Source organism: Panicum hallii, chromosome 6 (genome assembly GCF_002211085.1).
Source record: "Panicum hallii strain FIL2 chromosome 6, PHallii_v3.1, whole genome shotgun sequence".
Lineage (NCBI taxonomy): Eukaryota > Viridiplantae > Streptophyta > Magnoliopsida > Poales > Poaceae > Panicum > Panicum hallii.
Genome location: NC_038047.1, coordinates 43281820 through 43308585, shown reverse-complemented (window position 1 = coordinate 43308585; position 26766 = coordinate 43281820). Strand labels below are relative to the sequence as shown.

Genomic DNA, 26766 nt, shown 5'->3' with positions numbered 1-26766 from the left:
GCGGCATGGTCGAAGAGCCGGAGATGGGAGTCGGCCACCGGTTCCGGCACGGAGTTCGACGGCGACGACGGCGGCCGGGGAATGAGGCGCGCCCATGATACTTCTGTCGAGCATGTAGGCCGGTGGTAGCATGGCGTGGTGGAGAGGCGGCCTGACCTCTGCCCGTACGGCCCGTCACGTGAGAGAAGCACGGCGCAGCCGCAGGGCTGCAGAGTGCAGAGTCTGGGTGAAAAACCGCGGGCATGCTACGGCGCGGTAACTCCTTCCTCCGTGCCGCTCTCGTGGGCAGCTCCTGGACAGAAACAGAGCACGGGCATGTGCCAGGAGCCCAGGATCCATTCTAATCTAACGCGGAGGGCGCCGGCGGTAACTAATTGGGCGGCAGCGATTGGCTGCTGCCCCTGCCCCTGCCGCTGCGTGTACTCGTGGGGTGGAGTAACGGCCTGCCTCTGGTGGCCGTGGCATGCACGGTAGATGTGCGTACAACCGTTGGTCGCCCGCGCAGCGTACACGATCCTTCTGTTTCGCAGAGGGGGAAAAATGGAGTACCTTTTCCTTTTTTTTGAGAGTAGGAAAAAAATGAAGTACTTTTCCTCCTGCGTCAGGAATCGGCGGCATTTGGCCCATTTGCTAGACGGGGTAATACATTTGGGCCTAGGCTCAACAGGCTGCAGGCCTGGTTACCACGTCAGGCCCAACCAATAGCCTACTCTTAGGGCCAATTCAGTCCAAGCGGCCCAACTCGGCAGTGCCAGTTCGATCTGGTGGTGGTGGCGTCGCTCGCTTCGTGGGTTTTCCTCTGGATCGGTTTTCCTCGCCACCACCTGCTGCTGGTTCTAGGAGTGGATCGGCCTCTCTCCACCGTTATTTTGAGCGGTTCGTGGCGGACACCACGGCGAAGTTCGACGGTGACGGCGGCGGCGGCCGGGAAATAAGGCGCGCCCATGATACTGCTGTCGAGCAGGTAGGCCGGTAGCATGGCATGGTGGAGAGGTGGTCTGAGTCTGACCTGCCTGGTCTGTGGCCTGGGTGGAAACCGCGGGGGCGGGAATGGTACGGCGCGGTAACTCCTCCCTCCGTGTCGCTCTCGTTCGCAGAATCGCAGACAGAACGCGGGCAGGTGCCAGCCAGGATCTAATCCAACGCGGCAGAGGGCGCCGGTAACTAATCGGGCGGCAGCGATTGGCTGCTACTGGGTTGCTCTGCTCCTGCCCCTGCCGCTAGTTGCGTATACTTGCGGGGTGGTGTACCAGAACGCGCCGTGCCATTTCCGATGGTGTTCCTTGCATGAAAACCAACAACCTATTGTTATCTTAGATTCACCTAGACAGTACACTCATATACAATTGTTTTCTCTTTTAATGAACTAAGCATCCATGCTAAATCCTCGGTGGTACGCTATGCGAATTGTTGAAGTAGGATGGCACAATCACCACAGCATTCTTGATTGTGAATGTAAGACAAGCTTCAGCAATCTCCTTCATCATTATGAGGACCATGGAAGAGATCTCCTCGACGGTGAACTGCTTCTCCTTGGCCACTGGTAGGTGAAGCACGAGCATGATCCTTCTTTATGGAGCATGGGCATGATCCTTTCTTGTATGTTCAACTTTAATCTTTTGCATATTTAGTTGGTGTTATTTTATTTTATAATTTTACAGCAACGCAAGAGCACAGACCTAATCTTTTAAAATATTAAAGTTGATGCATCGAATTCTTACCTTCTCGCTTCTTGGAAACCTTTTGCCGGTCCGGGTGAAGTTGGCGGCTCCCCTGCCTACTACCACCACTTAGGTCAACTACTCTCAGCCCATGAGGTCATGATATGGCTCACCCGTTTCTCATTGTTGAGGTTGAGGCCATTAGGCGCCCGCGCCACTCTTGTGGGCCCCCGAGCGCCGCGACTAGCCTAGGTTACAAAACCTAAATCCATCGCCTGAAGGCTCAATCAAACTCGCATTCAGCCCAATTCGACTTCCACGGCCCATGATGTTGTTGCTGCTCGTGCCGCCGCCGCTCATCTTCCTCCTCTTGCCGGGGTTTCGGGGGTTAGGGTTCGGGCTTCAGGGTCGGGGGTCGTCGCCGGTGATGTTCTCCGGTAGGAGAGGGAGGGCCCGGGGACGGTGGTGGACCGGTGGTGGCGATGGGTTGTGGGCAGGGCGTCGAGGCGGCGGGACGCCGCCGGCCGCGGGTTGTGGAGGACCCCCAGTGGGCGGCGGAGGCGGCACCGGCGAGGTTCCAGCGGAGGTAGGTGGTGGAGGCGCATCCGGTACCGGAGACGGAGCTTCGGGCGGCGGAGGGTGGCTGCGCATTCAACGGTGGGAGCCGAAGGCGGTGGTGGAGGGCGGGGGCGAGCAGCTCCAATGGCAGAGGTCGGTGGCGGCGAATCCTGCAGCTCCCGCCGCCGGAGATGAAGGGTGGAGGGCGGAATAGGGGCGAGCGGAGCGACGACGGGGAACGCGTGAGGAAGAAGAAGACCCTCATGGGCCGCTGAAGCCGCTCTTCAGGTGATGGATGAAGGTATGCCTAGCCACAACACCCCTCCCCCCACGGGCGCCTCTGCATCTATTCAACTTGCACATTCAGGTATGAATTGAATGCTTCGCCTAGGAATTCCAACTTGCAAATCAGGACTTGCTCAACGGTCGACGATATCGTATGCTGACTAAGCTTTTAGCCGAGGTGGAGGTGTGAGACCTACGTTCATTAGAACTGATGCCTACGCGTGCAGAGTTACACAAGTTTCTCAAAACTGTATGGGTGGAAATGCCCACTCCGGCACTGAGTGAAGATTTATGTTGAACCGACTGATAGAAGATAATAGGTTGCGACAAGTCTGTTTTCTTCAGCTCACGTCGTCAAATTTCTATACAGTTATCATGCTTCTCGAACTTTTTTCTGTTCAGAATCATTGGCTTCTATTCATCATAGGCAGCACGTCCTTCAACTTCCTCCTGGCGCTTCTCTCCGAGGTTTGCCAACAGCACAAGTCTGAAGTCCAAACACCAGGTAGAAACAAAAATATTAACCGATGCTGGTGTTCCTCTAGAGAGAGAATCCAGAGAGTATAGTAATCAAGTAGATAAGGACAGAGACATTGAATTAATACCAAAAAAAGCATAAAGCACACATAGATTATGTTTTGTCCAGCTAAAGAATAGGACATATCAGTTGAATTAGTACCAAAAAAGCATAAAACACATAGATTATATTTTATCTAGCTAAAGAATATCATAACGATTTATGGTCAACTTCAAGCTTGGAGTACATTAATAGACTGTCATGCACCAGGAAATCAGAAGAGAAAAAAATATACATACTTTGTTCCCCATGATCTTTAAGAACTGAGTAAAGTCTACTCCTCTGTTAAGATCAACATCAGCTTTTGTGATGATATCTTTCAGGACAGATTCAGAGTATCTTTTACCCAAGAACAACAGCAAATCTCCTAGTTCTTCAGTGGTAATAAAACCTGTATGCATGACAATTCATAGCAGAATTAAACCAAAGTTGATTTGCAGTTAAGCTCTCATTGTGCAGCAAAGATTTTAATATTTTCTTAATTCTGCGACAAGCATGACATTCAATGCCTAAAAACATGCTTCATCTGAAAGGAGGGAACCAAAGAGCCATGATTCAGAGAAGTTTTAGTTCTTCACTGGGTACGAATGATGCAACAATCACACCTGACCATGCTCAATGCATAGCCAAATCAAATAATCAAGATACAGATATCAATATTAGGAGAGAGTAATCATCAGGGAAACCTCTGAAATTGTGTGCAAAAAAGGATAGCTCTGAAATTCCCGACAATATATGCATGCAATCTAAATTTTTTAGGAAATAAGAAACATCAATCACAGCAGCTAGCGTCTATCTTATAGACAACCAAACAGGCAGAAATGCAGATATGCCATGACGTTTTCACATAAGGGTGTACACGAAGCTGATAACATAACCAAGAATCAATCTATATGCCCTCAATTTTGGCATTACACAAGTTTAGCAACACAACTGAATGAACAAAAAACTTAAGCAACATAGCAAACAAACCCTACGCGCGCGCGCACATACCGTCTCTATTCTTATCGTGTAGAGTGAACACCACCTTGAGCTTCGTCATCCGCTCCTCCTCCTTCGTCAGGGTCACCTGTGTTGGATTCTGAACATATTACACAGAAAGATTAGCAATGACGCAGCAGCACAGCGTACAATACAAAATAAAAGCAGACTGAGAGCAGGAGGTATACCACTTTCCCTTTAAGAATTTGAACAGGGTCATGTAGGTCCTCTTGTTTGACTCTGGAAAGAACTTCTGGGTCAAAGTTCTTTGCCAGAATCCTGATCAACCAGATCGCCTTGAGTACCTTGAGATCTTCTTGGACCATCAACAGCTTTTCATTAATTTCTTGTAGCTGCTTGTGAAATTTCTCTTCAGAGCTTTCATGCTCAGCTCTGCTGATGAACTTTTCGTTGGCAGCCTTCACACAGTCCCGTAAGGTATTATACTTTGCCCGGAACATGTCGAGGAGCACAAAACTGCAACCACCTAATGCCGTGGCAACAAAATTAAATAATCAAAGTAGCAAATACTAGAATAGCATGAGCCAAAATCAACACATATCAATATATAGTACACTGAAACGAATGATTGTGCTTCCACTACAGGCCTGAAAAATACAAAGGAGCAAACCAAGCTCAAGACTGAAGGTAACCAAATAGCAAAAGGTATGCTCGTTTCTTTCTATCCTCAGTTTAATGCAGTGGGAACGGAACATTATTGATTTCAACTAAACTTTTTAACTGTAACAATTGATATATTAAATTTTAGTACAGAATTTATGCCTACCCAGTTTAAAAACATATCAGCTCTTCCTAACAGATTTAGCAATTAAAACATGTTATGGAAAATGGATGTAATTTCTTTTTCCCATGTTCTTTTTCATGTACTTAAAATTCAGTACAAGGATTTGTCATTTCTGAAAAATGGCTATAATTTCATTTTTTCCTGTGTTCTTTTCCATGTATTTTAAATGTGACTATGTAATCCCCCCCCCTCACCTTTATTAAGGTAATACATCTTATAATTCTTATACTTTTTATGCTGCAATTACTCATATTGTTAAGTTTTTTTAACCCACTGATCAATCTGGGTTTAATAACATAGTAAATATTCAAAATGTTAAATAAAAAAAGAGAGAAACCTATAGAAGAAATTGAAGATAGTGCACTGACTAGCAAGAAAAGAAGGTGCATCAGACAACAAAAAGTTCAAGATAAAAAACGAAAGAAAAAAGAAAGCAGTGGAATTGAAAATAAAGATGCCATAGCAAAGCGAAGATGTCTAAATATTGATTGTAGGCATTCATATCTATTATTCTTTACCACATTGTATGGTATATTTTACACCAGAATATATCAAATATTTAGAAGAATCATACAATAAAAGATCATACTTTGGATTACCAGAATACTGCTGCAGATACCGCCATGCAATATTTTGGTTTCAGGAGCGAAACAAAAAGATACTAAAAGTAATAAAAAACAAATTTTGTACTCTAACTGTTGCAAATATGCAAAGACCAAGCAGTAAGATATGCACATTCACCTAACATGTCCACCAGCTAGCCTAGGTATTATCACTAATATAAGAAAGATATGACCATTTTAGTGAACAATTGTGCTTCAGGATTCCTCACAAGTCCTTGACAACATATATTATCCTATTTGCATACTTCAAATTCTATTCTAAATTCAAAACGGTAGATTAACTATTTCATTTAATTTTGTTGTTATGTGCTTTTCAGGGTATATTATCCTTCAGAATTTTAAAAAACTACATATGGAATGCTTTGCTTTTGGACAGAAACTACCAGCTACCCCTACATATGAACAAATAGGAGCAGAACATCAGTATTGCCATTATCACCAACGGAAGTACTGCCACACCCAAAAAATCACCCTTTTGCTGTATATATTGCATCTTATCAACCCTACCTCTTGTCAAACTAATGTCAACAATATGTGAAAAAAAGGTGGACCTTTTGCTAAGCCCCTAGGGGAACAATTTCCACCTTCAACCTAAAATCTGAGATGGTGTGGATTCATGTTTGTATATTTTTCTTAAACTTCTATCCTCAAACAGAGTGACTATGCTCATCTCATGAGCTTGCAATTCATCCATTTTCCTACCGGTTCGATTCTCTCATTGGTTGACAGATGTGGAAATCATCTTTATATACAACGCGGTAATGAAACAGGCACACATGTCCTCCCTCTCAGAATGACTTTGTTGTACAGCATTTCTTAGATAAATCAGAGTTAGTCACCTAAACATTGGTGTATAAACATAAAACACTGGCACCATCTGACGAAAGGCGCAGCAAAGCCACGCCAAAGGTTTCTAGTTTCATATTTATTCCTAACAACAAAATCATGGTCCTAGGAAAGTACTTTCGAATAGGAAACAAATGGTACATTTTTTGTGCCACAAAATCTACATATTGCTAGGTTAATCATTGATCAAACAAAGACGACAAAGTTTGACACTCAAAATATGTACGGGCATTATAAAAAAAAATGGAGAAAGTATAAAACAGATACCCAATGTCAGTAAGTTTGACCTTCAGAAAACTCACCCACTGAATCTCTAGCTTCGAACTGACCTTCCTTAGAATCAAGCAAGCCACATAGCCTTTGATGTTTGCGTTTTATCTCATCCTCCATGGCCAACTTTTCTATAGTATCAGTTTCGAACATGTCCTTGATTTGGTCCAGTTTTGGATTAACCCAAAAACATATAAACATCCAGCTACCGAACGCCATGACGTAAGCTGCCTTGGGTAAGATTTCCATTGCTGCAGCCTTTGCACTGAAAATGACAAATGCAAGTGATAATTCATACCAAGTTACAAGTATCTGTTGTTTCTTTATAGATCTCGAAACTCGAAATTGGAGCAAGAAGTCGTACCAGTCCCACTCATTGAAAACTTTCTTGTTATGAGTTTGAGGACCCTGAAGAAACAGAACAGAACAAACAACATCACCGATGCAAGCAATATCAAGGCTATCAAGTTTGCAATATGTATCTAGAATCACTGGCCGCATAGAGCTGGCATCGCGGATCAGCCATGGGTCCTAATTTCATTGAATCGTATTCCTAAGTGTAGGATCAAGTGTGATCCTGCAGTATCATACCTAGGATCCTGATTGTGTTAACAAACATGACAACATCTACCATTAATTTAGGTTTTATAAACTTTAGCCTGCCATCCTTTTACAATTAACAGATTGTTCCATGTTAAATAACAGTAGAATTCACGTTTAAATGAGTAAATTATATACATGAGATCAATTGTGTATAGAATTAAGTTCAGTTGAAGTTGATACAGAAAGTGCTACCAAATTTACAATCTCCATAGCACATATTTTAGCTTTTATACAAAACAAATGTTTTCCCTTTCTTTTCTAAATGTGAAAGATGCATGATCCTATGTCTGACCCAAAATCAATCTGGCCAAAATTAAGATGAACAGATGTTTGAATTCACTGATGATGAGGTAAAAAGTTGTTCAGCTAAGGGTCCTTAAACACAGAGCATGGCTAAAGCAAGGAAAAGGCTGTAATAGATGAGTGGCAGATGTATCTGGAGCACGACGAGGTAGGAGGGCTGCGAAATCGAAGACCAGCGGCGGCTGGTGTACTACTGTACGTACCCTGTGGTTGGTTGGTAGCGGCGTAGAAGAACCAGAGGTGGAGTAGCTCGAAAGGCGATAAGACGGTTCTCGCCCTAGAAGGCGGCGACCATGGTGTTGGAGGCCCTCCTGCACAAGAAGGCGAGGCGGTGCGCGGACTATCTTGCTCGCCGCGGATCGAAGAAGCGCTGCCCCTGCCATACCTGCCCGCCACCGATCGATCCAGGATCTCCACGGCGATTATTAGAGACAAAACCTAAGAAAAGACTGCTGGATTTTGATCGAACCAAGGATCTTACTGGCGATTTGAGACGAACCGAAAGGAAAAAGGATTGGCTTGTGTGGGTTGGGATCCTCCCTCCAATTCCTGCCTAATTTTGTACTAGTAGATCCGGAAGGGGCGGAGCGGTAACGATTCGATTCGGATCCGGACAGAATAGGGCACACTTTTTTCTTCAGCCGGCCCATCAGAAAACTAGTAGATCGTTATTGGACCGACTGCAGGATCTATTCAGTCCAAGCGGCCTGCACGGCCCAATTCGTAGTGTCAGTCCGATCTGGTGGTGGTGGAAAGAATTCCTTTCTCCATATGGACGGGGACGGGGACGGACTCTCCCTCCCCTCCTCGGTCAAGCTCGCTTCGTGATTTTCCTGTGGATCGGTTGCCTTGCTTCTTCCTCCAACGGGGACGGGGAAGCGCCGCCCAGATCGACGGAGGCGCCCGGCGACCTCCCCAACTCCGACCAGTAAGTGACTCCCCGCCTTCTCGTCTCTTCCTACGATACGGTAAAGGAGCCTACACCATCAGAACTCAGATCTTGCTCCGTAACTCCCCGTCGGCACGATCGAGGCCTGGAGTCACAGAGGGGGAGCAACGAACTCCGCCCGGTGGAGTCTCCTCCTGCGGCGGCGGCGGTGCCGTACCGGGCAAGACGCGCGGCCCTCCCCCCTTTCGAACCTCTCTCGCTCCTCCCTTTCCTCCCCCGATTCAGCCCTTCGGATCCGTTTCGCCCCTGATCCAGCTGAACTATTTCCGCTATAGCTTTTGCTAGTTCTTCTGTTGACGGCATGGTAATTCGTCTCTGCAGGGAGAGGCTTCTGCAATCGGCGCAACATGGAGTGGCTGAGCTGGAGAACGGTGTGCTTATCGGTGCTCTGCGCCGTGCTGCTCCTGCGCCCGGCCGCGGCAATCCGCTTCGTGATTGACAGGGAGGAGTGCTTCTCGCATAACGTGGAGTACGAGGGGGACACGGTCCATGTATCCTTTGTTGTGATCAAGGCCGAGACCCCGTGGCATTACAGCGAGGAAGGTGTCGATCTTGTGGTAAGGGACTAACTCCGTTTGCGTCCAACAGTAGTGCAAATTGAACATGCAAGTGTACGATGAATTCTTGAGCAGGAGCTAGGAGGAGGAGGTATTGCACTTAGATAGCTAGTTGTTCTCTTGCATGCCACAATTTTTCTGAAGTAAGTTATTACTGTAGTCATTGTGACAAGATGCCAGTAGTCTGTTAAATTTTATTTCAGATCATTGGCATTTTCAGAACTTAGTTAGTTTAGCCTTTTAGACTATGTCTTATCTTTAGATTTTAGCACCTTTTTGGTTATTTTGGCATGCATGCTTGCAGCAACTTTAATTTAAACGATTGCTTGAGAGTTGATTGGATGGGGATGAGATCACTATGGTCCAGTTGTTGGAAGAAATTTTCATCATGATGGTGTGGGTCTTTCAACTTGAAGCATGATTTTGTTGCATCAGTTTCTGATTCATATATTGGAAAATCTCATATTTTAAGGTCTGGATATTTTAGATGTATGCTATGCATTTTATGCAGTTGGAAAAAAAACCATGTTCTCTAATTGTAGTTGCTACTTTTTTCTGTACCTCCCATAAGCTAACGGGTCCTTAATAGCATCGTTATGGAATTATTATCAAGAAATTAGTTGGTTGGTGACAATTCAACTTTCAACACCCATTGTTCTGTTAACTGAACCAAACTTATCATTTCCTGGCTTCCTTGCTTTTTTCCCCTGGAAACATTTACTTCTTTCACTTTGCCTGTCAACTAGTCCTTTGTTTCACTAGAACAAAGTTCTGTTGGGGTAGATTGTTTGAGTGAAGAAGATTGTCAGCTACTTTAATTTGATGTTTGTTTGGCTCATTACTACACTGCTCTTTATAATCTTTCCCACATCAGACATAGTATGCTATTAATTTCCTTCACCTAATGATACGAGTGTGTGAACACTTTTCTAGCTCAATAATATATGGTGTGATCTTAATCACTCCAGTGGCCCTTTTTGAGATCTTTGATACTATTTTAACCATACTCACTACAGTATAAGCTACTGCGGAGCTGACCTCATGTTGACTAATGACAGGTTAAAGATCCTAACGGCGCTCAAGTCCACGACTCTCGAGATAAGACTAGTGATAAGTTTGAGTTCATAGTTCAGAAGAGAGGTGTCCATCGTTTCTGCTTCACCAATAAATCTCCGTATCACGAAACCATAGACTTTGATGTGCATGTTGGCCATTTTTCATATTTCGAGCAGCATGCCAAAGATGGTAAGACTGGATTTCTAAACTTCCATTAACCTTGGTTAACAAGGGCTTAGCATTGAGATCCTGTTTTCTGGATTTGGTGCAGAACATTTTGCACCACTGTTTGAGCAAATTGCCAAGTTAGATGAGGCGCTTTACAATATTCAGTTCGAACAGCACTGGCTGGAGGCCCAAACTGACCGACAGGCAATATGTAAGTATTCCCTTTTACCTTCTCCTAAAAATACGAATTCGAGTTTCCCCTCGTATGTTTTTCCTGTCTCTCTCTTAAACCATCAGCATTAACCAACTCTAGCTGGTCAATAAAATTAAATGCCATGTTTCTGTCACCACAGTCCTTGGTGGTTGTTTGCCAGGTGTTGTGAAAAATGACATTGACAGTATATTTTTCATAAAAGAATAGCTTAACAGGAACAATAAGTTTGAAATTGTCCAGAATGAGTTGTATCTAGGAATTAGCATAAGTGGGTAAATATGCTTGATTTTAGTTGTGGTGAGCCAAACAATGGCAACCACATTCTGCTTTCTCCGCGTTTTCCATTTTTCTGCTTTGCTTCCAACATGCTTTTTGATACCCCTAGCTCCGGTATCTGTTCTCATGCTTTTCTCACCTACGCAGCAAATTGTCTCTTTATGTTTCCCCTTGGGTTACATACTCTTAAGCTGCTAATCTCTTTGCCAAGGTGGTATCAACCCATGAACAGCAATCTAACCATGCCTCTCCTGTTGCGTCACAGTGAACGAGAACATGAGCAGGAGGGCAGTCCACAAGGCGCTCTTCGAGTCAGTGGCCCTGATCGCGGCCAGCGTCATCCAGGTCTATCTTCTGCGCCGGCTCTTCGAGCGCAAGCTGGGGTCATCTAGGGTGTAACACTCTAGTAGCCGCTCCACCCATGTAGCCAAGATCATCCCAACATGACCTGTTATACCGGATTGAGTGGTTGCTAGATCTGCTAATACACTACTTGCTTGTGGACTCCAGTTACATGTAATCTTTTGTGATTGCACAGATGGTAACTCTGAAAGTTCAAACTGTCAATTTAGCCTTCATGCTACCTCCACATTTTCACCTTCCTTCCGTAGAGCCCCCAAGCACGGTTGTCTGCAAGTCTGTTCTGTACACGTTACAAGTTTTCTGCGCCTGTGTTGTACTTCCAGACGCCTGAATGTCCTTGCCGTAGATGGATACACGATGTGGCAGTTTTGCTCTGCTCACGGGACTTTTGGGGCCGCGATTTTGTCAACGAAATAAATAGCCTGGTCTCCACCCGAACAGAAGGGCAGAATTGAAGGCGGCGAGAAGAGATTGCCAGCCTGAGCTGCCTCACTCAGTCACTCTACATGACTACATGGGTGTAAACGTGTTGATGCGCTTTGGCAGCTTCATCTTGCTTGACGCCTGGGCCTGCCCTACCAGTTGCCAATTGATGATGAACACCATCCAACCACCAGGCCTGGACTCAGTTATCATCGATCGATTCTTCCAACCGAGACATTGACCAGAAGAACTGACAGGGGGTTTTGTGTGCCCTCTGAACATGGGATGAACTCTGCTGCATCTACTGAGTGAGTCTCATGTTTGATGCCCTTGCAAACTGAATTGGCCAGAGACATTGAGGCGAGCACGTCCATCTGGGGAGAAAACAACGGCTGCCTGCATCGTTCTTGGACCAGTTCAAGTGCTGTGGAGCTTTGCTCGGCGCGTGTGAGCAGTGAGCTTGCATCTAGAACAGTGATCGCATCGATGGACGCATGAATTCGTCGACAGCAACGTGTGAGCCTGCAGCTACCTGGAAGTAGCACGTACCGGCACCGAAAACTGACGGGGAATCCCGCGCGCGGATCGAGATCCAGCGGCTCGATTCCGCTGGGTTCGTGACGCACGATTTGCAGCTGCGATCGGGAGGCAGGGAGGAAGACGAACGGATCTGAACTGCCAGCGTCGCCGTCGACCCGTGACATTCTTGGCAGGTTGACGAGAGCCAAGCCATGGCGGCAGCCGGCAGACCAAGAGTCCGTCCCTCGGCCGATCGGTTCTGAACTCCCAACCGAACAGGACGCAGCTAGCGTCGCCCGGCACGGCAGAAACGCCGGCGCAACGGCGGCGCGTGCCGTGCGGGCCGACGCCACCCGCGCACGCCGGAACGGCCCGAACGAGGGCGGCACTGGGCGGGTGCGGCGTGCGGACCCCCCCCCCCCCCCCCCCCCCCGGGGCTTCTCGCGATCCAGCCAGCGTCACCGCCCGCCGCGCGCAACCGCCCCCATCTCTACCTGCTCCACCGTCCTGCGCATTCAAGCCAAGCCCGAAGCAGCTTCGCGGGCGGCGGCGGGGCCGGCCCGCCGCCGGCCAAACGGCATCCAGAAGCAGCTCACCGTCGCAGTAACAAGTTTTTTTTCACACGGATCTCGCGTGAAGCAAAGCAATGCGATTCGCATGAGCAGCAGAGCACGGACACGTCGCTCGTAGGTGTACACTTGTATACCGCCTGCCACAGCGACTGACACCTACGTGGCGTACGCGACGAGGACACCTACCCGAAGGAATTACTGCTAGGCTCTCTCTCTCTCCCCCCGTCTTGAATGCATCATCCAACCCTCACCGCCCCCGCTTCAATGCGCCCGCGCCGCCTATAAACGCCGGCCGGCCGCCCATGCCGCCTTCATTTCCCCTCCATCCTCCAGCCAAGTAGCCAGCGACGACCGGACCCCTCCTCCCCGATCCACAGCTCGATCAGCCAGATCGGGCGGAAACTAGACTAAGCTAAACCGGCAGCCAGCATGGCGGCGAGGCGGTGGTGTCTGGCGGCGGCGTTGGCGGTGTGGTGCGCGGTGGCAGCGGCGCAGTCGCCTCCGGCGGCGGACCCGCTGCAGGCCAAGTGCTCGGCGGACTTCGCGAAGCTGACGGACTGCATGGACTACGCGACGGGGCACGCGGGGCAGCCCTCGTCGACGTGCTGCTCCGACGCCGCCGACACGCAGAAGGCGCGGCCGCAGTGCCTGTGCTACATCATCCAGCAGGTGCACAGCGGCCGGAACGAGGTGCAGTCGCTCGGCCTGCGTTTCGACCGCCTCATGGCGCTCCCCGCCGCCTGCAAGCTCGCCAACGCCAACGTCACGCTCTGCATCAGTGAGTACCAGCTTCTCTCTTGGTACTAGTTGCTACTACTACAAAGGCAAACAAATTTGTTGATCTTTTTTGGGGAAATAGAATATCTCAGGGTACCCTTGTTATTATTATTATTGTTTTATTAATTTGCATATGACCATTGTTCTAAGCCTCAAGTCTGAGATCAGGGTCAACACTAGTAGCTCACACCATATCCATGTCTGAATGTATGAGACTAAAAATAGAACCAAACACTGGCCAAGTGGGCTGTGTGCCTTGGTTGGGCCGAGCTTCAGTGGATCTGATCTCTCTCTGCCAACATCAGCCCATCTTCCTACTGACTAGTGTTTTCTCTGTTTTATTTTTTGTGTTGAAAGAAAAAAAAAGTGAATTTTTCTCTGTTTGTTTTGTTCTCCCCTTACTGATGTGCAGTGAATCAGGCTACTATTGTATTATTAACATAATCCAAATGGTATTAGCATATCTGAATTGTTTAAGAAATTCCCAATGTTTTATACAATTATTTTTGCTGCCGGGTTCAATTCTGAACTCCTGATGGCTGACGATGGCCTTCTCTGCTGCTAGCCCTGCTGAACCTGAAGCCGGGCTCGCCGGACTACGCCCTCTTCGCCAACGCCTCCAAGAGTGAGTGCTCTCAACTCTGAACCCTCTCGGTCTTAGTAGTCACGCCAAACTGCACCCAGCTAACTAGCGATCATCGTCGCTCTTCTCCTGCAGTCACGCCATCGACCGGCGGCACTCCGGCGAGCGACAGCACCGCCGGCGGCGGCTTCAAGCTTCAGGCGGGGTTCCGCGGCAGCGTCGCGCTCGCCGTGCTCTCCGCGGTGCTCTCCTCCATGTTCTGATTCCTCGAGCAGGCGGCAGTTTTTTTACCCTGTGGATTCGTTCTTGATGCTTCGCTAGTCCATGTCTATTTTGTACCCACATAAAAATAGATTTGATCCGAGACTTTTTGGTTCCTGTATCCTGTTGCATGATGAGAGTGGATGGTTTTTGTGGTTTGTGCATCACCAATTCACAACCCTTTGTTCGGAGAACAGAGTGTCAGTGCAGCAACCAAGTGAAATAATGTAGTTGCTATTCTGAATTTCCAGCCAAAAAAAGAAATGGCAGTTGTTTTCTGTAGCTGGTTGAGTGGTTGCCTGATGGCTCCTGGTCTAGATTCTGAAAGAGCCTGAATAAAGATGCGGCGCCCCATGCTGGCTTCAGCACAGCTGCTTGCAGTTGTAGAAAAAAAGTGACACAGCAATCAGAAACGAACTGATCAATGATTTTAGTACATAAAATAAATCAAATTCTTTTCAGTTTGGAAACTCTGCTGGTGTTCTTAGAATCATAGGAGTCACCTGGAAGCTTTATTTCCTGACAGGAAATAGAAAGCAAAAATGAAAGGATCAAAGGAGGCACTTTGCTCTTCTGTGTCATTGTGCGGGGCTGTCTGTTCTTCCTCGAGCAAGCGGCAGTTTTTACCCTGTGGATTCGTTCTCATGTTTCTCTTTCAACAGTTCATGTCTATTTTGTACCCACATAAAAATAGATTGAGCTGAGGCTTCTCTTTTCCTCTCTGTATCCTGTTGCATGATGCGAGTGGATGGTTTGTGTGTGCATCAGCCATCAGAAACCTTTGTCCGGAGGGACAGATTGCCAGAGCAACAACCAAGTGAAATAATTTAGTCGTTATTCTGCTATTTCCAGGCAGAAAAAGAATTGGTAGTTCTTTTATGTAGCTTGATTAGTGGTTGGCTCCCGGTCTAGATTCCGAAACCTGAAACCTGAACAAAGATGCGACGCCTGCTGCTGGCTTCAGCTCAGCTGCTAGCAGTTGCAGACAAAACTGTCACAGCAATCAGCAACAAACAGCAATGATTTTGGTACATAAAAGAAATCTAATCCTTTTCTTTTCTTTTTCTTTTTACTGGATTGCTGAACAGAAGCAACTCCGCCACCATTCTTCATAGAATCGTAGGAGTCACCCCGAAGCTTTTTATTTTTCCGACAGGAAATAGAAAGCAAAGTGAAAGGATCAAAGAAGGCACTTGCTCTTCTCTGTTCCACTGTGTGGGTCGGTCTGTTCTTCCTCGCTGATTGCTCCTCCTCAGATACGCTCAGCTCAGCTTTCCTTCAATTTGGAGGCTACTAGCCTCTCCCTTTGCTCGCCTGCTTTGCACCTGCCTGTGCCGGCATTCAGGCACCCGTTGCTTTCCATGATGCTGTTGGTGCTGCCCGTGCCTGTCTGCATCCAGCTCTGGCTGGTCATCAGCTAGTAGCTCTAGCTGTGCATGGTGGTGACCGCACTGCAACTACTTGTGCTATCAGAGCAAAGATTCCGGGAATACCCAATAGCCCAAATCCAAGATGACCCACGGACAGAATTGTATTCCAGCTGGCAGTACATGTGCATTGGACCGTGGGTGATGACGTGGCCGCCGGAATTTGGAGCTGGCGCCTGGCCGGTCCTGGCGACCGACAGCTCGACGCGTACTAGAGAGTAGAGACACGCTGGCACGACGACGGGGTGCCTTGCTTGCCGACTCGGCACAGGTCACAAGGCCACAGGACCGCGCCGGCGGCCGCGGACGCCGTGAAGCCGTGATGGAGGAGATCGTGCGCGCGACGCCCGTGTCGTGCGGCGCATGAGCATCCATTTCTTTTCTCCACGGCTGGCCTGGCGCGCACGTCGTCGGAGCTCACGACGGCCGGCGACCTCCCGCGGTCAGCGCGCGCGGCTCCTGACGCCGGCAGGCAAGACATTTTCTTAACCCCGAACCATGGTCGCCCTAACCGCGTGGTGATTAGTCTGCTAGCTTAGAGCTTCAGGGCTAGTGGTTTAACCCTAATCAATCCTCCAGGCGACGCCCCCTGGTCGCCGCCTGCCTGGTCGAGACGGGATCATTCAGGCAGCAGCTGGCCGTGGGAACAGTTGGAGCTCCCCCCATGTGGTGGCTCCATAATTCGCGTCCAATTTTTTAGTCGTCGCTGTGGCATTAGGTAGTACTACCACCACTAGACAGCTGAGGATGAAAAGGGACAAAAAAAAATCTCGTTTCCATCCATCCGTATTTCTACATTTGCTTTATATTTGCGGCTAAACGAAAATGGGGTGGAAAGTACCAGAGAAGGGACGGGAAACGGAATAAGGATAGTCGGAAATGGGACGGGATACCGAAGAGAATCTATCCCGCCCGTATTTTTGGAATTCCATTTTCGGCTGGAGTGAATCCGTATTTATTCTGTTTTTAATTTATACGGAATGGATCAAATAACTTAGCCTACAAGGTACTAGCTCATCCCAACACTGAAGTCTCGAACATGCCCAAGAAATTAGCCCATTATCCACGTTACATGCCTCTGAAACCCTACCCCAAGTCCCTGGATCTCTCAGTCCCTCACCCCCGCCACCTGGCGGCCGCCGTAGGTGGCGGGGGCCGCCGCACGCTCGCTAGAGGCTAAAGGTGTGTTTGGTTCGCTGCCTAACGTGCCGCAGTCTAACCTTAGGCGCGCTGCAGCCCTAGAGGCATGCGTTTGGTGAACAGCTAAACTTAGATAGCCACACTTTTTTAGGCACGGTTCCATCGAATGCTACACAATTTTCACGCCGCACCTGCGGCGGTCGATTTGAACACCATACCTGTGGCAGCATGCTAATCTTAGGCGTGGCGACTTAGGTAGCAAACCAAACATGCGCTAAACCTGCTGCCTGCCTGCAACCCTGCACTCGCGCGCGTCGCCACGGTGCCTCCGGGCTCTAGCCGTGCCTCCGGTGATCCGGCCACCACGACCCCGCCTGGCTGCCCGACTCCTGCGGTTCTGCGCCACGCGCTCGCCGGTGGCCGGCCGGCGGCCGCGGCGTCCAAATCGCTGCGTGCAGCCGTGCCGGTGTGCGCCACCCTCTCCGCCCACCTGCGGCTTGCCCGGTGATCACGAGGCCACGACCCCGAGCTGCTGAGCCAGACGCCGTCGTCCTCGACGTGATGAAGATGCCGCGTTCGCGGAATGGAGATGGAGCTGGCCATCAGCTTTCTGCTTCCACACCGCCAGTGCCGGAGAAGCACTTGGGCCTGCACTATGTGTCTATGTTGTTGAACTGATTTACCTAGCGTGCTGCCCTTGCCTTGCCTTTGTGGCTTTGCCTAAAGCCTATGCCTGTTATGCAGCAGCATGTCTGCTGCCTACTTAGTTTGTGCTTTGAATGTGTAACGGTATATATAGGCTCACGTCTAATATCTTGTAACTTTGTAAGTTGTAATGTGTTATCTCGGTGTAAGTTTCCGGTTCCCGTCCTATTCCTGTTGTATTTCCGTTAGTATTTATTCGTTTCTGTATACCCATCTATCCTGGTTCCCATCCCGTTTCCGGCTATTCCGCTCTCGCTTCCGTTCCCGGTGAAAAAATCTGGCAATGGAAATGGGTAAAGAATTTTCCCGTCCTTTTTCATCCTGATAGACTGCTAGTAGGGTAGTAGAATTCTTCCTATTCATTTGTTCTTGAGAACACAGGATTATTCTTAACCGCTGGTGCTGGTTTATCATCGCCCCCGGCTAAGATCATCGGATTGACCTTTCGGGCGCCACCCACATGGCGCCGGCAATGATTGGCATAACTGCCCGGAACGGCACGGCCGGAGCAAGAAGACCAGCACGGCGGCCAAACGTAACGGCTCCCCAACCGAGAGTTCAGATCGGCGCCGTCTGTTTGGTGGCGATCGCAGTCGCGTCTCGCGAGCTGCCGGGCAGATTGGCATCGGCCGTCATGCATGGGAAGGAATCTCCCACCAACCCTTCGCCTCTGGATGGAGACGACGAGCTGCACTGTAGACCGGGGCGAGCCCGTGATCGACGACGATGATCCGCACCCACCTGCTGCCGGTGGTCCACGTATCAATGTCGCCATGGACATGGTTCAGACCACTGCTACCTGCAGAGCTTTCTTTGCACCTGCCTGATGACAGTTTTGTTTATGTCCGAGATGATGATACGGTGCATCGCACCATCACATGCGTTACTAGCTCGTAGTCAAGCTTTTGGGAAAACCTCAAGCTTGCAGCTTACTTGGGTTGGGGCTGCTACTGCACGGTGGATCAGATAGCTGACAAACATACGAGTATGAGCTGAATTTCTTGAGGATTTGAGTGAGCACAAGGAGCTCTGCCGAACTACGCGTACGTGTGACGCATGTGGCGCCCGTACTATCTGGCGCCCGTTGGGCCGGCGATCCCGGGATCGAAGCTTGAAACTGGGGTCAAGTTTCCTGGGTCCCGATGCAACCTGCCCAGATGAGACTCGATGAACAGAGGGAGCCAGGGCTAGCTAGCGATCCCCGGAATACATGCGCCACACGAAGCACATGCGTGCCGGCACGCGCAGTCTGAATCCTCATCCTCCGCAGGTTTGACAGTACCATTTTGTTCCAGCAATTTGATTAGAGTCAGGCTGTTGAGACATAGCATTTCAAAAGGAATTCCGGTGAAAAATCCTCTGCAGGTTTGACAATATTCCACTCCTCAGGATACACAGCAATTTGATGGACACAACCAATTGCGACATGGTAGCATAATGAAAAGGAACTCCGGTGAAAAATTTTAAAAAATCAACAGTTAGTTACGTTTCTAAAAACAAAATGTTGAGAAGTAGTAGTCATTGGCAGGTCGGTCAAATCCTAACCCAAATCGTGCCACTGAAATTTGACAAAAAAAACATTTTTATTTTATGAACACAGTTGGAAGGAAACCATTGCTAGGCAGAGTAATTGCAGGAGAATAGGACCTATGGAAAAAAGAAACAATGAGCAAGGGGCTCGAATCGATCTCTAGAAAAGCACAACACACTTTTTGCCGGCAGCACAAGATGAGATGCGAGAAAAGCATCTGGTTTGAGGCTCCCTCTCTTCACCTTTTTGCTTTGCATAGCTTCTCTTTTCTGCTTAAGAGAAAAAAATCAAGTATCTCATCCGTTTGAAGTTGTAAGATTTATTTTATTTCGTTAAAACAAGCCTTTCTGAAAAATGGGCAAAGCTCCAGGCATAACCCCATTTTTTTAAGAAGGAAATATTAAACCGCTTATAATCCACCTTGACTAACTTTGAGCTCCTTTTCTAGGCCGGCTAAACGCCCACCGATGACCAATCATTACTCTCCATTGCTATAAAACCTTCCTTTCCTTTCAAGCTCGGCGTCTCCGCAACATCCATAGCCGTTCGTCTCAGCTCCTCCTCCTCTTCCTCTTCCTCTTCCTCCTCTACCCCGCCGCTCCAGCCTCCACCACATCACCACGCGCAGCTAGGTCCCCCAACAGCAACGGTGCCATGGAGAGACGACGGAGAAGCCTGCCCCTAATAGCGGCGGCGGCGGCGTTCTTGGTGGTAGCCGCAATGCCGTACCCCGGCGAGGCCGCGACGCCTCTGCGGAAGGACTACTACGACAAGAGCTGCAGCAACCTGGAGGCCATCGTGCGGGAGGAGGTGGCCAGGAAGATAAACGAGACGGTGGTCACCATCCCGGCGACGCTCCGGCTCGTCTTCCACGACTGCATGGTTGGGGTGAGTAGCAGCAGCGCACTGCCCGGCTCGCAGCATCCTGATTCCTGATCGAACCTGGCTCCTCCCCCTTTGCTTTGACCGCACTACTCATCGTTCAGCTTTTATCCTGCTTCGAGATGCGCAATGCATCCATGGTGCATTTGATCTATTACTATTGTTTTTTTGGTTCTTCGTTGATCTATGATTTGTTCTTCTAGAGTTACAGTAGAGTTTTTGGTTCCACTCTGACCAATCTCATCCTCTTCTCTGTCAATCAACTTGCTCTGTTCTGAAATCATTTCTCCCCCCAATCTCCTTTCTTCAAGAAAGCCATCTTTGGAACCACAAAGTTGCAAGTTGCAAGCTCCTTTTCCAGCCTGATAACATGGGCTGTCTCTGCACTCAGCACACAGCATCGTCTTGCTACCCAGTTCCTCGCAGCCCTGTGCTGGTGTTCTAGTAGTTCTGAAGAAATGGGAAAAGAAACCGGTCTCTTCAGATGTCGCCAATAGAAAACTGGATCCCCTTTCGCCAAAAGCTGGGTTGTTTAGTGGGGGTAGGGAGCTGGCTGGCTGGCTCCGGGGAACAACTCGATTGCCCAGCGTGGTCGTCGGTTGCGGCAGCCGGCAGGGCCTCGCATGTGCCAACGCGACTTTTCATCAGGCCCCCAACGATTATCAAATTGGCGCCCTGCCGGAGGGCCTTGATGCGTTCTCGTCAGAGATCACAAGCCCCGACGTGAATCCCGAGCACTAGCTCTAGCCGGAAATGAGGACGGGCATTTTTTTTTCTGAAGTTTTGAAACGATTTCAATCATTTTTTGGCAAACTGATTCGCAGATGGTTTGATTCGCTTTCTTTTTTGGAAGGGTAGGCAGGGCTGGACTGGCTGCTCATCCTTTGTATTTTGCTACAGCTGGTTCCATGTTGCCGAGAACATGATGATTGATGAAGATGCCTCTGCCGTGTGCCTGGTGTTGTTTAGTGGCGTCCTGGCAATCAAGCAGCTGGCATCTCGTTCTGGTCATTTTTTCCTTTCTGGGTTGACCTACACATTGGGATGCTGCGTGAGCTCACGTCGAGCACCAGTTGTATTGTATAGGACCCCCCACGCGGCCACGCGCACGAATAACCGAGCATATTTTCATATCCAAATTTCAAACCTCCTATACAAGCAAAATTTATTTAACTTTTGCCATACTGAACATTATCGAGGCTTTCAAAACACAATTGTAGCACCAAATATGCTCATGAAACAGCAAGCGTTTTGAGTTCTTGCTGTTACATTTCTAAGTTACAAAAAAAAACACTGTGAGTAACCCCTTTTCCTCTGTTTGAACCACAGGGCTGTGACGCCGCCGTCTTGATAGCGTCCAAGAACTACGACGCCGAGAAGGACGCCGAGGACAACGAGTCCCTCGCCGGCGACGGCTTCGACACGATCAACCGAGTCAAGACCGCTGTTGAGAGGAGTTGCCCAGGCGTGGTCTCCTGCGCCGACATCATACAGCTGGCCGCCAGAGATGTCGTCTTCCTGGTAAATACACAGCTGCATTCAGGCTTCAGCAAAATCAGTTCCCCTTCACTTCACCATCCTCAGCTTCTGAATCCCATCACCTTCAACTTTCGCAGTCGAAAGGCCCCTACTGGTCCGTCGAGCTTGGCCGGCGCGACAGCCTCGTCTCCAGGGCCAGCGACGTCAAGGGCAAGCTGCCGGACCCGGACATGCACGTCAAGGAGCTCTCCCCGTTGTTCCAGAGGAGCGGCTTCTCCCCAGATGACATGGTCGCGCTCTCGGGCGCGCACACCGTCGGCTTCGCACACTGCACCCGCTTCCTCAAGCGGCTGTACAACTACAGCAGCAGCACGCCGACGGACCCCTCCTTCAACCCGGACTACGCGCAGCAGCTCAAGCAGGCATGCCCGCCCAACGTCAGCAAGACAATCGCCGTCAACATGGACCCTGTGAGCCCCATCACCTTCGACAACAAGTACTACACCAACCTCCAGTACAGGCTGGGGCTCTTCACCTCCGACCAGGTCCTGTACACCGATGGTGCGACCAAGGAGATCGTAGACAAGTTCGCCGGGAACCAGAAGGAGTTCTTTGATGCTTTTGTTGCCGCCATGATCAAGCTTGGGCGGTTGGGAGTGAAGACCGGAAACGATGGGGAGATCAGAAAAGTCTGCACTGCCTTCAACCACTAGAGGGCCTGCAGCAGCAAATGTAATTCAGATTTTCTGATGCTGTTTGGAGTTGAGATACATATACTGAGATTGATTCTTTTTTGCATACAGTTGCCAAAGTTTGAAGGTGTTCTTTCTTCCTTTTCTTTTCTTTTTTTAAAAAACTTTTTGTGCTTATTATTTTTGGGTGCATTTTTGTACAGACTGAAGAGTGTAATACCATGAACAACTTGAGGATGCTTACTTGAAAAGGTTAATTTGATGATAGGGCTAACAAGAGAGAGACATTCTGGCTTGTGATCAGTTTATATAAGTTCAATGTTGTGACAGAATCTATGTTTTTTTGAAAGAAAGATCTGCACCAAGTTCAACTAAAGTGCATTTTGAAAGAAGTGGACGGATGATTAATTGATTGGCCAATTTCAAGAACTTTGGCATATCAAAACAAAATAAAAAAAAAAGATAGTAACATGTTTATATCAAGTAAAATGTATGCTGAGAGCCTGAGGCACGACATTTCAGAATTCATATCGAACTGCAAGCCTTTGGAGAAGTTCTGCAACCACTGACCTGACAACGCTGATGATTATTTCTTCATCCAGCTGACTTCAAGAAGCTCCAAATAGCAAGTCAGCTCCAACATCACAATGAATACCAGAGTTTTTTTTTGAGGGGAATACCAGAGAAGTTATAACTGTGGAACAGAATTAACACAAGCCAATACTTGCTTCAAAATGGAAGATTCAGACCAAGAATTGTGCCTGTAATTGGTCCTTACCTTAATCTGCCCGTTGCCTCCTATTCCTGATTGCTGATTCCATGCTGTCAAGGTATAACCTCCATGTGTAATTAATTGCAGCTGTGTCCAGATCAAAGCAGCAGACTGAAGAGGCCAATTAAGTAAAAGGCACAACTCAAACCTGGAAGTAACAGGTAATAAACACACCTGATTTCTAAAGACCCTGCAGAAACAATTGCGTTGTCACCACTTATCAGGTGCACCGTGCACCAAGTGTTCCTTCCCTTCCCTGGTTCTCTTCTCCCTCTCTGATTTACCTTCTCGCATGTCTGATGGATATTGATTTACAAATTAACTGGAAGGCAAATAACCATGAACCAAGGATGTCATATGGATTCAATCTTAGTAGCAAAACAGTATAACAGCTTGTGCTATTTAAATATTCAATGTCATATGCAGGAAGATGACTACACTCCCTTGACAGTGCCTGTACATTATCTTTAGGCAATTATCAAATTCTCGAGAAAAGATGCATTTGTACAGTATGCTGTATGAACTCCTCACTCTAGAAACTCTAGCTACAAAACTTTACCCCCTAGAATATTGACCAATGAAGAAAACATTTCAGTTAAGTACTGGAATAGCACATGAATAAATTGGGAGCCAGTGCTTTGGAGAAAACTTCAGCAATATACAAGGATTACACAAGGTAGACAGATAAGAAGAGGGATAGCAGGCCTGTTCTCCATGATCAAACACCAAATGATCTTTTCATCCAAAAGGGTATGTTTAACATCAATGAAGCAATTTGAGTTGCATATATTTTATTTAAAATGTGAAACTAATGTTGAAATCCAAATGCACATCAATATCTCCAAGAAAAGGCACATCATAAACCAGTTCCAACTAACATGCCATTTGAACACAAATTTCTTCAGAAATGTCATTGCACCAACCTAAGTTTTCACAATTTCACTTAGTGGCTTCAGCTGTGACACGCTCATATTAGTAATAAAACATTCTGAATGCAACACTAAATATGTATGTCATTCATAATCCATATAGCAATGTACAAAATTACACAACTCCAGGTCATCTAAGCAATTGGAATTGTTAGGGGCCCTATCATTCCTAACCTGTACTTTTCTATCAGTATTAGCACAGAAGAACAAAAGCAATCGTTGTGTGTTATCATTTCTCTATCACAATATGTTCTTCCCACAATTGAACTTCACAAAATTGCACTCAGCAATCAGCACGAGCTTTCTATATCACTAAAAGAATGCAAATACAGAACAGTAAGAACCTATGTTCATTGAGCAAAATTGTGGTCATGTACTGAAGACTTGAGATGCTGCATCACCATTTTTCAATCTTCCTCCACTTACTGCACTGAATACATGCAACTCCAACAATCTTCTGTACTGGCCTTGTTCTATCTCTGCTTCGTTTGCACCATGTAATAGCAGGAGTTCAATAATGCAATCTTCCCAATCAATACTTTCACAGCAACCTCTTTTTTGTCTCTTCTTCCTGCCATCTGGACTATCTGGCATCTCTGCCAAATTGTCATCGAGAAAGATTCGATCTATGTCATCCATCCTCTTCCCCCCGCGTTTCTTCTTGGCCAATTTTTGTGGCGGACAGACATCTTCATTTCTTACACCAGGCTGTGAATGATTGGTGCTTGCAGCTGGAGCAGCAGGGGCCTTCCTAATCGCATCAATTCGCTGCTTAGCAGCTTCAATACGGGCTCTCCTCTTCTTCTTCAATTTCATTCCAGCAGTAAACGATGGTGGAGGTGCATCATATCCAATGTCAATATCCACCACATCCTCAAGTTGCATGTCCCTTTTCCAACCATCATCCACACTGTCCATCCATGGCTCCAGCTCCAGTCTTCCTTTCCACAGCTTCCTCTTGTCACTACCTTTACTGACCTTCCCAAGTTTCTGTAGCTGGGCAAGCCTGTTTAAGACATTTTGGTAAGCATCTGATAGACCCTTCTCTGTGATCTTCTGATCCTCAAATTCTTTCTCCTCTTGCACAAAATTATCGAAATCGAAATCATCAGCACCCACGGGAGCAATCTGAAGGTACTTGGACTCGTCATCATCAACAGAAGAGTATGCCTGCACAATGCCAGTGATGTTCGGAGCAAAGCTCTCAAGAAATTCTTCAGAGGGATCTGACTGTGACTTCATCTCCATGAGCCGGAGTAGGACTGGCGAGTTGAGGAGCAGGTTCTTCGCATTGACGTCGGCGCCCCATGGAAGCAGCTGCCGTGCGACATGCACCAGCGCATCAACGAGCTCCTTGTATCGACGGAGGCTGGTCCTGATTCCGGCCGAGAGGTCCTGAGCAATGTCCTCCACAGAAAGAGAGGTAACCCCGTTCACCTCAGCAGAGAAGGCCACAAGCGCCGCGACAAGGGGGAGCGGGTACCGTCCTGTGGTGAGCGACCACTTGGAGGCGCAGCGGAGGAGGAACCGGGCCTGTGCGAGAATCGCCTCGGTCTTCTCGCCCGCGGCGGCGGTGAGTGAGGGTGACAGGTGCACGGCCCGATCGAGCGCGGCGGCGTAGTCGAAGCATGGGAGGGGAGGGAGGGACAGCTGCGCGGCGACGCGGGAGACCAGGTCGGCGAGTGCGGGAGTGGAGCAGAACGCGGCCTCCGCCGCCTCAGCGAGGGAGAGCGGGAGGCGGTGGGACCGCGCGACGAGCAGGGAGCAGGCGGCCGCGAGGGCGGGGAGGAAGGCGGAGCCCGGGGTGGCGAGCTGGCCGTCGGTGGCGGACTTGGCCATGCGGAGCGCCTCCTCGGCGCGGGTCGGCGAGAGGCCGAGGCGGGTGGCGATGGAGGTGATGGCGGCGGTGGCGCCGGCGATCTTCTGGTCGCGGTAGGCGGAGTCGGAGCTGTTGCGGACGAGGGAGGAGACGCGGAGGTCGAGGCCGCCCGAGTCGGTGAAGGTGGCCTGGTGGACGAACTCCGCCGCGCCGGCCTCGTCGATGACGCCGCAGGAGGTGCAGACGAGCACGCCGGAGTCCGGGTCCGGGATCACCGCGCTCTCGCCGCAGGACAGGCACGTGGATCCCATCGCGCGCGCGAGGCCGGCGGCGGCTTGCGGCGGAAGGAAAGGGGTTGGGGGGGGGATTCGATCAGTGGCGGAACCAGCAGTCCTGGTCAAATTTTTGGTCGAAACCACTGAATGAGATGAGAGAGATGAAGACGGCGAACCGACCGGCGCCCTGGCCACAGCGATTTTTGGCCGAAACCCTAGCTCCGGCCTCTTCCGGCGGCTGCTTGGCACTCCGAGGCGAGGCCGCGAGGGAGAGCAAGGAGCAGGGAAGCAGCGGCCAGCGCGAGCGGAGGAGGTGCAGCAGGCCAGCAGGAAGGGGCCGCGGAGGTGCGGAGGCCGGTCGCGGGGCAGCGGCGCCGGCCGCTGGGTGCGGGCGGCAGGCGCGATGGGCGGCAGGTCGCGAACTCGCGATGCGCCTTACGGTCAGGTCAAGGGGAGCAGATGTATTTTGGGCTATTGGTGGGCTATTTGTTCATTTCTTGAGTTTGGGCCATACTATTAATTTTTTGGGCTCAAATCCAGGGTAGCGCTGGGCCTACCAGGACTACCCACTGGATCCACCCCTGCAAATCGATTCGAAGCCGAGGCGATCTGTTGCGAATTTCCGGTGCTTTGTACGGGTGCGGTGATCAATTTTTATGCGTTATATATGGCGTTGAAAATCTGCAATGTATGCGACGTGTTCGAAACTTTGAAATCGTGCTGCTGTTCGGGCCTTCTTGCACCATAATAATTCGATAAACTTGGCAAATTTGTTCGTGTTAGACTTTTTTCCGCCTCTTTGCCCCCTGCCTGTTAGGTTGGGAATCACTTACACGCAAAAAAAAAAGGTTGGGGATTACTTCATCAGGAGGAGGTACGTACTGT

General features: G+C 48.9%; 6 protein-coding genes across 19 annotated transcripts; 4 read left to right on the top strand and 2 right to left on the bottom strand.

Moving 5' to 3' along the window:
* Positions 1-1748: 1748 nt before the first annotated feature.
* Positions 1749-6191, top strand: LOC112897042. 5 transcript variants are annotated; one of them, XM_025965227.1, is made up of 3 exons: positions 1749-2586; positions 4669-4728; positions 5808-6191. In XM_025965227.1, the coding sequence occupies exons 1-3, from the start codon at positions 2511-2513 to the stop codon at positions 6026-6028; spliced, it is 357 nt and encodes a 118-aa protein (XP_025821012.1). In that variant the 5' UTR covers positions 1749-2510; the 3' UTR covers positions 6029-6191. The 5 variants fall into 5 exon arrangements, 1 of the variants encoding a protein (XP_025821012.1); XR_003229574.1 differs by having other exon boundaries at positions 1750-2520; XR_003229573.1 differs by lacking the exon at positions 1749-2586 and adding an exon at positions 2880-3009.
* On the bottom strand, positions 2754-7955 carry LOC112897041. 2 transcript variants are annotated; one of them, XM_025965225.1, is made up of 7 exons: positions 7716-7954; positions 6971-7014; positions 6639-6871; positions 4251-4549; positions 4075-4162; positions 3321-3472; positions 2758-2991 (listed from the first exon to the last, which is right to left on the bottom strand). In XM_025965225.1, the coding sequence occupies exons 1-7, from the start codon at positions 7893-7895 to the stop codon at positions 2944-2946; spliced, it is 1044 nt and encodes a 347-aa protein (XP_025821010.1). In that variant the 5' UTR covers positions 7896-7954; the 3' UTR covers positions 2758-2943. The 2 variants fall into 2 exon arrangements, with proteins under 2 accessions (XP_025821011.1, XP_025821010.1); XM_025965226.1 differs by lacking the exon at positions 3321-3472 and having other exon boundaries at positions 2754-2991; positions 7716-7955.
* A 324-nt stretch (positions 7956-8279) lies between these two features.
* On the top strand, positions 8280-11323 carry LOC112897986 (transmembrane emp24 domain-containing protein p24beta2-like). The gene is made up of 5 exons (XM_025966393.1): positions 8280-8440; positions 8783-9018; positions 10077-10263; positions 10346-10453; positions 10998-11323. The coding sequence occupies exons 2-5, from the start codon at positions 8809-8811 to the stop codon at positions 11129-11131; spliced, it is 639 nt and encodes a 212-aa protein (XP_025822178.1). The 5' UTR covers positions 8280-8440; positions 8783-8808; the 3' UTR covers positions 11132-11323.
* Positions 11324-12842: 1519 nt separating this feature from the next.
* On the top strand, positions 12843-14512 carry LOC112897065 (non-specific lipid transfer protein GPI-anchored 1). The gene is made up of 3 exons (XM_025965256.1): positions 12843-13387; positions 13952-14011; positions 14105-14512. The coding sequence occupies exons 1-3, from the start codon at positions 13039-13041 to the stop codon at positions 14230-14232; spliced, it is 537 nt and encodes a 178-aa protein (XP_025821041.1). The 5' UTR covers positions 12843-13038; the 3' UTR covers positions 14233-14512.
* Positions 14513-19556: 5044 nt separating this feature from the next.
* Positions 19557-22381, top strand: LOC112896646 (peroxidase 55-like). Its single transcript, XM_025964697.1, has 3 exons — positions 19557-19921; positions 21245-21436; positions 21532-22381. Exons 1-3 carry the CDS (start codon positions 19688-19690, stop codon positions 22105-22107), a joined length of 1002 nt encoding a protein of 333 aa, XP_025820482.1. The 5' UTR covers positions 19557-19687; the 3' UTR covers positions 22108-22381.
* On the bottom strand, positions 21977-26321 carry LOC112896645 (plant-specific TFIIB-related protein PTF2-like). 9 transcript variants are annotated; one of them, XM_025964691.1, is made up of 5 exons: positions 24189-26321; positions 23033-23154; positions 22865-22969; positions 22657-22780; positions 21977-22112 (listed from the first exon to the last, which is right to left on the bottom strand). In XM_025964691.1, the coding sequence occupies exons 1-2, from the start codon at positions 25915-25917 to the stop codon at positions 23069-23071; spliced, it is 1815 nt and encodes a 604-aa protein (XP_025820476.1). In that variant the 5' UTR covers positions 25918-26321; the 3' UTR covers positions 21977-22112; positions 22657-22780; positions 22865-22969; positions 23033-23068. The 9 variants fall into 9 exon arrangements, with proteins under 9 accessions (XP_025820476.1, XP_025820478.1, XP_025820474.1 ...); XM_025964693.1 differs by having other exon boundaries at positions 22865-22908; XM_025964689.1 differs by having other exon boundaries at positions 22865-22945; positions 24189-26320.
* Positions 26322-26766: the final 445 nt, after the last annotated feature.